This window comes from Lemur catta, chromosome X, assembly GCF_020740605.2.
Source record: "Lemur catta isolate mLemCat1 chromosome X, mLemCat1.pri, whole genome shotgun sequence".
Classification (NCBI taxonomy): Eukaryota; Metazoa; Chordata; class Mammalia; order Primates; family Lemuridae; genus Lemur; species Lemur catta.
This window is the reverse complement of record NC_059155.1, coordinates 59,131,075-59,142,534: the sequence shown is the minus strand read 5'-3', so window position 1 is coordinate 59,142,534 and position 11,460 is coordinate 59,131,075. Positions and strand designations below refer to the sequence as shown.

Sequence of the window (11,460 nt, the reverse complement as noted above, 5' to 3'; positions counted from 1 at the left end):
TAAAATATCATACACTCATGACCCTGGATACATTCTTCCTGCATCTGATTAATTCAAGTGCCCTTTTCATCAGGTTTAACTTCCAAGTTATGTAAATGGGCTTCCCATAAAGAACAAACAAACAAAGCAATTGCACTACAGAAGGTTTGTTTTTTTGTTTGTTTGTTTATTTTGTTTTTGATTTTGTTTTTGTTTTTACCGTTTTGGTAACTGGCCTGAAAGAAAGAAAGATTTTATGCTTTATCATGATAATTTCTGTGTTGTCTTTATTAGGTTTTTGAGTAACTAGAAAAACTAAACTTTAAGGGTTACGGTTTACACCCATATAACTTCCTACATTACCTTTAAAGTCTTCTGATGACTATCCCCCTCGGTTAAATAAATGACCATCCCAACCATAAAGAATTTCCTGCTTCCCATAGACTTAGAACTTCCTGAGTATAACATTTTTCAGTTATGGGGTTTATGCAAAAGGAGATGTGACAAGGAATTTATCATCCACCTTAGGACAAATTACTAAAGAGACTAAAATGGTGACACAACAAAAGTCTCTAACTTCCTTAGCTTAAATGGTTAACAATGCTTATGTTTTATATAACAAATTGCTACAAGTGTGCAAGTAAACCCAAGAATATAGCAGATTAACACTTATAGATAAATTGATTTTGTAGCCTTGCCTTTGACGTTTTGGTTTTCGTTCTTATGTTGCATAGAAGGTTTTTAAGCGTTGATGAGTGCCTGTCCACCTCCAGTCACATCTGGCTTATGTCATTGAATTGCCTGTAAGCCCTTTTGGCTTTTAAGTCCTGTTGGCCACAAGGGTCCCACCAAGGGCCTAGATAGACCAGGGCAGGTAGCCACACCACGCTGGCAATGACGGGACAAAATAAGAGTTTGGCCATTGCTGCTGCCTCTGGCAGATCTTGGCCAAAAGCGGGGGAATTGTGAACTAAACATACTGAGCCGTCCCTAGCTGACTGAATGGACCTCCTTCTGTAACTTAAAACATTCCAAACCTTTAGAGAAAGCTTCATTTCTTTAACCGATTACAAATCAGAGTCTCTAAACCCACCTATAACCTATAAGCCCCCACTTGGAGATGTCCCACCTTTGTGGGCCAAACCAATGTACACCTTCCACGTATTGATTTATGACTTTCTGTGTAATATCTGTGTCCCTGAAATGTATAAAACCAAACTGTAACCCCACCACAGTGAGTCTACTTGCTCAAGACTTCTTGGGTGTGGCTCCGGGCCTTGATCCTCAAACTTGGCTCAGAATAAACTTCCTTAAGTTATTTTACAGAGTTTCACTTTTCCATGGACATGTTTGTGCTGGGTTGCAAATGTATTTATTTTTGTGATTGAGACAAGAATGTCTGAAAGCTCTACTGCTCTAGCAATAGCATTGCTGAGTTGTACGTCTTTAATGTTATGAGACGCGAGAAATGACCACCTAAAGACCGAATTGAGCCAAATTAGGAGTCTTTATTAGCTGGCCAGCAACTACTCCTGTGCTGCAGAGAGCAGCCCTGAGCCTTTGAAATGGAAAGCTTTTATCGAGGGTGAAAAATCACTGGGGCAGAGCAAGCATAATTACAGGGGCAAAAAGCAGCATTACATCACTCTCATGTCCTGGTGCAACAGGATCTGGGCAGTTTTAGGGCCTGGTCATGCAGAACATGGGTGTTGCATTCCCACGCTTGGGGCACTGTCTTTAGCAAGCGGATTTACAGAAGCGAGATAGCAGGTTAATGATTTTTTTTGGCATGAAACCCACACTCTGACATTCCCCACTGGTTTTTAGGGAGAATCAAATCATTGATTCTTTGTTATTAGCATTATAGATATGTGGATAGTGAGTCTGGAGAACCATAAGCTTGACAGCCTGAATTCTTTGTTTAACATAGGAAGTCAGGCTGTTTATAATGCAGGGGCCAAAAGCAGTGCCAGCAGAATGGAAATAACTGGTCCCGCTATAGCTGACAAAAGTGTTGTCATCCACGGGGACCAGGAAAATAAGTTTTTATACCAGTTATTGTGTGTTTTCTGGCTTTCTTTTTCTTAGTATGTTTTGTACCTGGGAGAGGCTATTTTTTATAATACCGGAGTGGTTTGCATAGAAGCAGCAAGTTTTGCTGAAGGCCACACAAAGACCCCCTTGTTTTAGAAATGAGAGGTCTAGGCCCCGATGCTTTTGGAGGACTACTTCTGCAAGGGAGTGTATTGATTGTTTTAAGCGACTGACAGAACTTTTTAAGTCACTGAGATCAAGGTCTATTTGCTGACTTAAAGCTTTAAAATTTTGATTGCTGCTTATAAGTGTAGAAGTTCCTACAGCTGTAGAACCCGCAATTCCTAAACCTATAGGCGCAGGGACTAACACAGGTATAGCTCATTTGACACGAGAGGGGGCTGGAGCTTGTAAATGCTCTCTTTGCCCCTCGCCAGAATAATAGTATACTTGGGGAACAATATGTACAAGGACACAGAGCTTGTTTTTTTGGTATATTATGGATGGCCGCACACAAGGGGGGATTCCCGTTGTGCAGGCAAACCAGGCACCTTCAGGGGTGATTAACAGCATCTTGCCTTCCAGATCAGTGGAATTTATCTTTATAACAGAGCTACAGGAGTCACGGTAGGGGACCTGGCTAAGATAAACTCAGGGGAACAAATGCAAGTCCCCTGTTTTTGGAGATCTTTTAGAGTGAGCTTAGGCTTCTGACCCCATTTGCAATAATGTCATTTTGGGGCTTCTTTTGTTGTTGAGTTTTTAATATCTGTCTCTGTGGGGCCAGTGGAGCAGGTGGCCCTGATCCCTATGTAATAAGGGGGCTCAGGGTTTAAGCAGAGCCAACAGTCCTCGGTTATGTTAGGACTAGTTTGATTTAGGAACCTATAGACTGAGCTTAACAAGTTCAGTAGGGGCTGCCTGCATGGAACGGGTGTGAGGGTGTGAGAAGGGTGGGCTAAAGAGGTATCCAGTGAGGGGGTAGGTTGGCCAAGGGGCTTGGGGGGTTGTACAGGTGACAAACTAAGATATAGATCTCGGTTAGGTCCTATAGGGTTGTTGGGCCTTGCAGGAGTGAATCTCTGTATGGTGAACAGGACTCCTGGGTCTGAGTTCGGACAGTAAGTGGCATATAGTCTGAAACCCCATGTCTTCCCAGAAGCCCATTCTTGAGTGTGCCACTGATACATTTTGATTGTTATGGGGTTGCGGGATCCTAATATATTAGTGGTGCAACTGCGTGTGCCCCGAGTTAGAGAAATATGGGGGTCTTTGTTAACCCAAGGTGTTATAGTTTCACAACCCCACTTGGCACAATGATACTCGCCCTCTTTCTGACATTGCTGTGGCCCAATTGTGGGACAGGCATAGTGCTGATAAGCTTGTAACCCTAGTTTTAGTCTGTCAGACCCACAGCCCGGTCCCCCGTATCCTCCCCAATGCCATTGTTTGTTCTCATCCCTGAACAACTGGCAGAGGTCAAAGTGGAGGACCGGCTGGGGTAGGGTGGAGTTTTGGGCTATAACAGTTCCGTCTACCGTTTTAGTTAGTACCCAGATGTAGTGTATAGGTCGGTGAGGGGGAGGGTGCCTGTGGTGAGATTGACACAAGCAATTAGGAGGAACCAGAGGAGTCTTTGGGAAGTCTTATCTTTAGTGGGTCCTCGGTAGCCTGGACGGTCCATCTCTCTGGAAGCTGGTCCGGGGAAGCCTTTCTGACGTGGGTGTGGTGAATCCAGTGGCGCTTTCCCATGACTTTCACCACAGTAGGAGCGGCAAGGATCCCAGGCAGCGGTCCAGTCCACTTGGCTTCCAGGCTAGCAGGTTGAAGTTCCTTTACCCAGACGAGGTCTCCAGGCTGCACCTGAAATGAAGCTTTTTCAGAGGGAAGGTTAGTTGGTCCGGGATGAGCGGCTTTTATAAGATCGCGGGTCTGCTGGGTGACAGACTGTAGGGCCTGCAACGACGTAAGGAGGGAATGGTTATTTAATTCAGCCAGTTTTTCTTCCCCCAGTTTAGGAACGAGTGGGGGTGGTCGACCAAACATGCTCTCATATGGGGTTATGCCTTTAACATAAGGAGGGCACCTGGTTCTCAGCAGGGCAAAGGGAAGGAGGCTTACGCAGTCTTCGCCAGTCTCCAGCTTTAACCTGCTTAATGTTTCTTTTAAAGTCCTATTCATCCTTTCTACCTGTCCTGAACTCTGAGGTCTATAAGCACAGTGTAATTTCCAATTAATTTTCAGTGTCTTGGCTAATAATTGAGTCATTTGGGCGATGAACGCCGGGCCATTGTCGGACCCCAGGGCAAGTGGGAGGCCAAATTGGGGAACAATTTTAGTGATTCATTTTTTGCAACTATCTGTGCTGTCTCTGACTTTGTAGGGAAGGCTTCTGCCCATCCGGAAAAGGTATCAATGAATACAAGCAAGTAGCGACATCCGTATTTGCCTGGGTTTACTTCTGTAAAGTCCACATCCCATTGTTCCCCTGGGGCTTGTCCCCTGAACCTAATTCCGGGGGGAGGATTAGTTCCTTTACCTGAGTTGACTTGTGCACAGATGTGGCATCTCGTTGTTACCTGCTGGGCCATCTGATGTAGCCGAGGAAGGTAGTAGTCCCTGTGGAGAAGTTCAGTCAACCTGGTGCCGCCAAGGTGTGTGCTGTGATGTATTTGTCTGATTAGGTCTTGTCCTAGATGTCTAAGGACTAACACCTTGTTGTTTGGGAGAATCCTCTACCCCTTTGAGTCAGTTTTGGTTTTTAGGGTGTCTCCCAGTTTAATTTCATTCTCAGTATATTGGGGGGAGCTTGGCAAGAGTCATTCAGGGAGAACAGGAAGAATCTGGAGAGGCCCCACTGGTTTTTGTGCAACTTCCTTTGCGGTCGCGTCAGCAAAAGCATTACCTCTCGTCACTGGGGAATCAGTAGTTTGATGCCCTTTGTAGTGGATGATGGCTACCTTTTTAGGTAACCAAATGGCCTCTAGCAAGGCCAGTATCTCTGGCTTATTCTTTATTTCCTTTCCCCCTGAGGTTAGAAGCCCCCGTTCCTGGTAGAGTGCCCCATGTGTGTGTGCCGTTGCAAAGGCTTATCTACTGTCTGTGTAGATGTTGACGGTTTTGTCTCTTCCCCATCTTAGGGCCTGGGTCAAGGCTATGAGCTCTGCCTTTTGGGCCGCTGTCCCGTGCCTAAGGGCTTGTGTCCAAATGACCCGGTCGGCAGTTACTACAGCCGCCCCTGCGTACCTGACTCCCTCAGACATATAGCTGCTCCCATCTGTGGATAGCTTCTCGTCAGGATCTGGCCACGGTTGATCGGTAAGATCTGTCCTTAGGTTGGCAAGAGACTCGAGCACTTCAAGACAGTCATGGAGTGGCTCCGACGGCTCATCATCTGGGAGTAGGGTGGCAAGCTTGAGGGAGGCTGTTTTTAGGAACCGGATTCTGGGGGAGTCTAGCAACAGCACCTGACATTGGGTTATGCGGGAGTTTGAGAGCCAGCGCTCGGGGGGACTCTTTAGCAAGGCCTCCACCGAATCAGGGGCTACAATTTGCAGGTCCTGCCGCAACGTTAGTTTGGAGGCCTCCTTGACTAGCACGGCAGTCACAGCGATGACTCGCAGACAGTTTGTCCAGCCAGATGCTGCAGGATCCAGCCTTTTAGACAAGTAAGCCACCGGTCTTTTCCAGGGTCCCAGCATCTGGGTTAATACCCCTTTTGCTATGCCCCGGCTCTCAGCAACATATAATTGGAAAGGCTTAGTTAGATCAGGCAAAGCCAATGCAGGAGCATTTGTGAGCGCTTGTTTGAGAGTCTCAGAAGCCTGGGTTTCAATTCCAGTCCAGACTAGAGATTCCTCCTTTCCCCCGGCACAGGCATATAGGGGTTTTGCTATCTCAGAAAACTTAGGAATCCAAAGTCTTCAGTACCCCACTGCCCTTAGAAACTCTTGCACCTGTTTCTCAGTTTTAGGCTGTGGTATCTTTAGGATAGCCTCAATCCTGCCAGTGGACAAGGTGCGTTTGCCCTCTTTTAATTTGTACCCTAGGTATGTTGCTGCCGGGGCACAGAGCTGGGCCCTTTTAGCTGATACTCTGTATCCTAACTGCGCTAGTTCTGTTAGTAAGTCCTCAGTAGCCGCTTTACGGGTTGCCTGATCCTTTGCGGCTAGGACGAGATCATCTGCATATTGTAAGAGAGTTATCTCTGGATGCTCTTGCCTAAAGTGGGCTAAGTCCTGGCTTAAAGCCTCATCAAACAGAGTTGGTGAGTTCTTAAACCTTTGTGGCAACCTCGTCCAGGTTAACTGTCCAGAGTACCCTCCCTCCCGGTCAGTCCATTCAAAAGCAAAGATGGGTTGACTTACTGCGGATAGAGGAAGTGAGAAGAAGGCGTCCTTCAGGTCCAGCACCGTGTAGATCTGATGACTCGGAGGCAGCAAACTCAGAAGTGTATAGGGGCTAGGCACAGTGGGGTGAATGGTCTCAATTCTCTGTTGACTTCCCGGAGGTCTTGCACTGGTCGGTAGTCATCGGTCCCCGGCTTTTGGACCGGGAGCAGAGGCGTATTCCAGGCCGACTGACAAGGAACTAAAATGCCTGCCTCCCGGAGTCTTTTGATGTGGACAGCAAGTCCCTTTCTTGCCTTTAGGCTTATAGGGTATTGTCTGACCCGGATCGGGGTGGCTGTACTGGTTAACTGGACAATGATGGGGGGCCGGTGGGAGGCCAGCCCAGGTGGGTTTGTTTCTGCCCAAACATTAGGAATCCTGTTCCGTAATTCTCATAGGTAGGGACCTGAGGCCCCTAGGGAGGGGGCCTCCGTAGCCAGCAAATACTCCTCTGACAAGGGGCAAGTAAGAAGGACTAGTGGATGGGCCTGAGTTGAATGAGAGTTCGGCCACGTCCCCCTGAAAGGATATGGCCGCCTGCAATTTTTGGAGCAGGTCTCTTCCCAGGCGAGGGTACGGGCATTCTGGCGTTACCAGGAACGAGTGGGTGATGGTTCCCGCCCCAAGGTTGGTTATTCTGGTTCTAGTCCAGGGATAGGCCTTGGTTTTCTCTGTGGCCCCTTGGATAAGGGTTTTCTTTTCAGAGATGGGTCCCTCGGCCTGTTGGAGAACGGAGTGTGTGGCTCCAGTGCCTATTAGAAACCCTATAGGCTTGCCCCCGACATTGAGAGTTACCTTGGGCTCCTGGGGGCTTATTGGGATGGAGCCCCGGCCCCGTCAGTCTGTGTCCTCCATGAGGACCAGCACAGGCTTAGCCCCCCTTTTTCTTCGGTAAGGACATTTAATTTTCCAGTGGCCACGTTCCTTGCAATAGGCACACTGGTCACGGTCTAGGCCCTCTCTTTTTCTGTCACTGCAGTCCTGTCCCTTGGCCCCCTTCCCCTTTTTATCCTCATGTTTTTCTTGTTCCATCATGGCGGATACTAGAATTTTGGCCATTCTTTTAGACTGTGCAGCCCCAGGGTCCTCTCTGTTGTTATAAATCTTCTGGGCAATTTCTACTAACTCAGATGGCATTTTTCCCTCAAATCCTTCTAATCTCTGCAGCTTTCTCCTAATATCTAGGGCCGACTGAGTGGCAAAGCAATATTAATGGCACGTCTATTTTCGGGTGCCTCTGGGTCTATAGGAGTATACAGGCGGTAAGCTTCAAAAAGGCGTTCTAGGAACACCGCCCGGGACTGGTTAGGTCCCCGTATGGTTTCGCTTACCTTGGACAGATTAGTCGGCTTTTTAGCTGCTGCCCTTATGCCTCCTAGCAGAGTCTGGCGATACCAATTGTTCCTCCTTACCTCGTTCCTCATTTGGGTCCCAGTCTGGTCGCGCAGAGGGGAAAACAATCTCTACCCGGACTGGGTCAGTTGTGGGTTGCCCATCCGGGCCAGAGATGGTTTTGACCGCCTCCCTCCTCATCTGCTCATGCTCTTCAGAAGTGAAGAGGGTTTGGAGGAGCTGCTGGCAGTCCTCCCAAGTTGGCTGGTGAGTATAAAAGACAGTCTCCAGGAGAGAAATTAGTCCCTGAGGCTTCTCAGAGAAAGAGGAGTTTTGGTGTTTCCAGTTATGCAAGTCACTAGTTGAGAAGGGGACATAAACCATGAACGGAGGGCAGTCAGTTCCCAGTGGGGAAGGGACCTGTCTGAGAGGAAGGATTGGCGCCCCTGAGGAGTTGGACCCCGGCCAGGGGGGATCTGGGGAAGGGTTATAGTGTGAGCCACTCCGGGTGTGTGGAGGGCTGCAGGGCTCAGGGACTCTTCTAGGAGCTGGATCGGGGGATGGGCAGCCGGATATGGTGGGGGCCCCAGTAGTAGGGGATCCTCTGGCTGGTCAACTAGATGGGGCTCGGTTTTTCTCTTTTATTTGTAGGCCCGGGCTTTCCCTTTAAAGGGGGCCCAGTCAAGAGAACTGATGTTTTGTTTGCAGCCTTGTTTTTGTGGGGTTTAAGACAAGACTGTAACCACTTAGGGTTGTCTATTAAGATGTCATTCCAGATCTGTACATAAGGGATTTGATCTGGACGTCCTGGATTTCCAAACATTATGGCCTGGACCCTGTTGGCAAGGGTAACTTGGACACTGCCCTCCGGGGGCCGTCCGACACCAAATGTGGGCCACTCGCATTCACAAAATTTTTGTAAGTCAAAGGTGTTAAGTGAAAAGCCATAGGGCCTGGCCCAACACTGAAAGTCTTGGAAATTTCTCAAGAAGCATTTAAGAGGAGAGCAAGTAACACAGGGCTGAGATTGGTCCATGATGAAAAGCCTAAATATCACAAGATCCAGGCAACGGTCAGAATGGGGAGCAACATCGCAAGCAGAAAAGGAAACCTATTATAGTTCAGTCTACAACCACTAATGACAGCCTTCTCCCTGGCCCCCAATCCTGTGGGGCCACTGAGTAAAGCTCGATACCCAGCAATAGAGTCAACCCGAACAGGCCAAAGGCAATGTAAGAAGCTGACTCAGTCATTCAGTTCAAGGGGACCTGAGTAGTGTGTCTCAAAGACAATTTTTATACACAGTCTACATTTATTGAACACCTGTGCCGGCGACGACACGCAGAGACACAGACTTGTTTTACAGGGGAGGGTTTCTCAAGCTCCGTGGCCTTTCGGCCATGCAACCGTGACACTGTCACTCACTCACACCACAGGTGGACATAAAGGACGGAGGACAGGACAAGACAATTGGCCAATGATGACAGCGCGCAAAAATCGGACTCCCTACTGTAGCTGCTGCCCCGGAGGGACCCAAGATGGTGCTGGCAGCATAAGCCATCCACCCCTCTCTTGATGTGATAATAAGGGCCTCGGACCCGCGGACTCCAAGGGCAGTCAGGGAGCTGCCCATTTGGCTTGACCGGTGCAGGTGGATTAATTTGGCGCCTTGCCGATTCCACAGTGGACTCTTTAAATCCCATTCAAAAAGAAAACCAGAAATTTCAGCCGCCTAAAAAGATCTGAAGAGCACACACAGAGACAGGCAGGGACAGAGAGAGAGGGAGAGGGAGAGACTGAGGGGGGCGGAGAGAACAAGCGGCCAGCGGCAGCGGAGGCGTGGGGCGGGGCGGAGGGGGAGAGGGAGGGGCGGAGGCGGAGAGGGAGAAGACACAGGGCGGAGAGGGAGAGGGAGGGACGCGGGGTGGAGGCGGAGCGGGAGGGGGCGAGGGGCGGAGAGGGAGAGGGAGGGACGCGGGGCGGAGGCGGAGCGGGAGGGGACGCGGGGCGGAGAAGGAGGGGACGCGGGGCGGAGAGGGAGGGGCGCGGGGCGGAGGCGGAGCGGGAGAGGGCGCGGGGCGGAGGCGGAGCGGGAGGGGGCGCGGGGCGGAGGCGGAGCGGGAGGGGCGCGGGGCGGAGGCGGAGCGGGAGGGGGCGCGGGGCGGAAGAGCAGAGGGAGGGACGCGGGGCGGAGGGGGAGCGGGAGGGGCCGCGGGCCGGAAGCGGAGAGGGAGGGGGCGCGGGGCGGAGGCGGAGAGGGAGGGACGCGGGGCGGAGGGGGAGCGGGAGGGGCCGCGGGCCGGAAGCGGAGACGGAGGGGGCGCGGGGCGGAGGCGAAGAGGGAGGGACGCGGGGCGGAGGCGGAGAGGGAGGGGGCGCGGGGCGGGGGCGGAGAGGGAGGGGGCGCGGGGCGGGGGCGGAGAGGGAGGGGGCGCGGGGCGGAGGCGAAGAGGGAGGGACGCGGGCCGGAGGCGGAGAGGGAGGGGAGGCCCGGTTCTGGGGCCGGCCTCAGGAAAAAGATTGGTAGGAAACTGACAATCACGGACCCTGGTGATAAGCGCGCGCCGTTCTTTAAAGTTCAAAACATAAGGTAGGACCCAGATGGCAGGTGAAACCGAAATGGAATCGAAGCCGAGAGAAATGAAAATAGAAGAGTAATCGGAAAGAAAATGCTCAGGAATCTGACCAGGACTGGCAAGTCCTAGGTGATGTCTCACGTCCCCAGGACTCGCCCGAGGAGAAGGGGAAACAGAGTCAGATCCTGACAGTAAGTTCCAGGTGACGTCTCACCTCTGGGAACCCGCTGGAGAAGTGAAGCTCTGACCAGCCAATGCCCTGAGGCGCCAGACAACTCCGGAGCCAGAAACAGACCAGAAAAGAACACACTGGTGAACACAACCAGAAGACTGGTCCAGAAGAATTTGCGGTTTTGATGGTGTCGGGGGCCGGCGGGCTGTCAAGCCTCTGCCCGGCGCTGAGGCACGTCTCTCAGAGGCCTTCCCCTAGGCAAGACACTCCTCACCTGGTCTCCAGGCACCGGTGGTGGCCAGGTGCCCTATTTTAGGGCAGAATCTCGCTGGGGCCTCCAAATGTTACGGTCTGAGATGCGAGAAATGACCACCTAAAGACCGAATTGAGCCAAATTAGGAGTCTTCATTAGCGGGCCAGCAACTACTCCTGTGCTGTGGAGAATAAAGGCACAGAGAGCAGCCCTGAGCTTTAGAAACGGAAAGCTTTTATCGCGGGTGAAAAATCACTGGGGCAGAGCAAGCATAATTACAGGGGCAAAAAGCAGCATTACATCACTCTCATGTCCTGGTGCAACAGGATCTGGGCAGTTTTAGGGCCTGGTCATGCAGAACATGGGTGTTGCATTCCCACGCTGGGGGCACTGTCTGTAGCAAGCGGTTTTACAGAAGCGAGATAGCAGGTTAATGATTTTTTTTGGCATGAAACCCACACTCTGACATTCCCCACTGGTTTTTAGGGAGAATCAAATCATTGATTCTTTGTTATTAGTATTATAAATATGTGGATAGTGAGTTTGGAGAACCATAAGCTTGACAGCCTGAATTCTTTGTTTAACATAGGAAGTCAGGCTGTTTATAATGCAGGGGCCAAAAGCAGTGCCAGCAGAATGGAAATAACAGGTCCCGCTATAGCTGACAAAAGTGTTGTCATCCACAGGGACCAGGAAAATAAGTTTTTATACCAGTTATTGTGT

General features: G+C 50.4%; 1 protein-coding gene across 4 annotated transcripts; it reads right to left on the bottom strand.

Annotated features, from left to right (window-relative positions):
• Window positions 1-1,838: 1,838 nt before the first annotated feature.
• LOC123628626 lies at window positions 1,839-9,585 on the bottom strand. 4 transcript variants are annotated; one of them, XR_006731710.1, is made up of 5 exons: window positions 7,817-9,585; window positions 6,381-7,124; window positions 5,260-5,407; window positions 4,553-4,632; window positions 1,839-3,887 (listed from the first exon to the last, which is right to left on the bottom strand). XR_006731710.1 is itself a non-coding variant. In XM_045538472.1 (3 exons), exons 1-3 carry the CDS (start codon window positions 5,712-5,714, stop codon window positions 3,628-3,630), a joined length of 837 nt encoding a protein of 278 aa, XP_045394428.1. In that variant the 5' UTR covers window positions 5,715-6,346; the 3' UTR covers window positions 1,839-3,627. The 4 variants fall into 4 exon arrangements, 2 of the variants coding, with proteins under 2 accessions (XP_045394428.1, XP_045394429.1); XR_006731709.1 differs by having other exon boundaries at window positions 6,381-9,585; XM_045538472.1 differs by lacking the exons at window positions 6,381-7,124; window positions 7,817-9,585 and having other exon boundaries at window positions 4,553-4,674; window positions 5,260-6,346.
• Between the last annotated feature and the right edge of the window lie 1,875 nt (window positions 9,586-11,460).

What these genes read in the sequence shown, in the direction of transcription:
- LOC123628626 (XM_045538472.1), bottom strand. Translation starts at nt 5,714, where the DNA reads ATGCTGGGACCCTGGAAAAGACCGGTGGCTTACTTGTCTAAAAGGCTG. An exon ending in TATATGTCTGAGGGAGTCAG is followed by an intron (nt 4,675 to 5,259) that starts GTACGCAGGGGC and finishes AATACATCACAG; the next exon opens with CACACACCTTGGCGGCACCA. An exon ending in CTGTGCACAAGTCAACTCAG is followed by an intron (nt 3,888 to 4,552) that starts GTAAAGGAACTA and finishes CCTCTGAAAAAG; the next exon opens with CTTCATTTCAGGTGCAGCCT.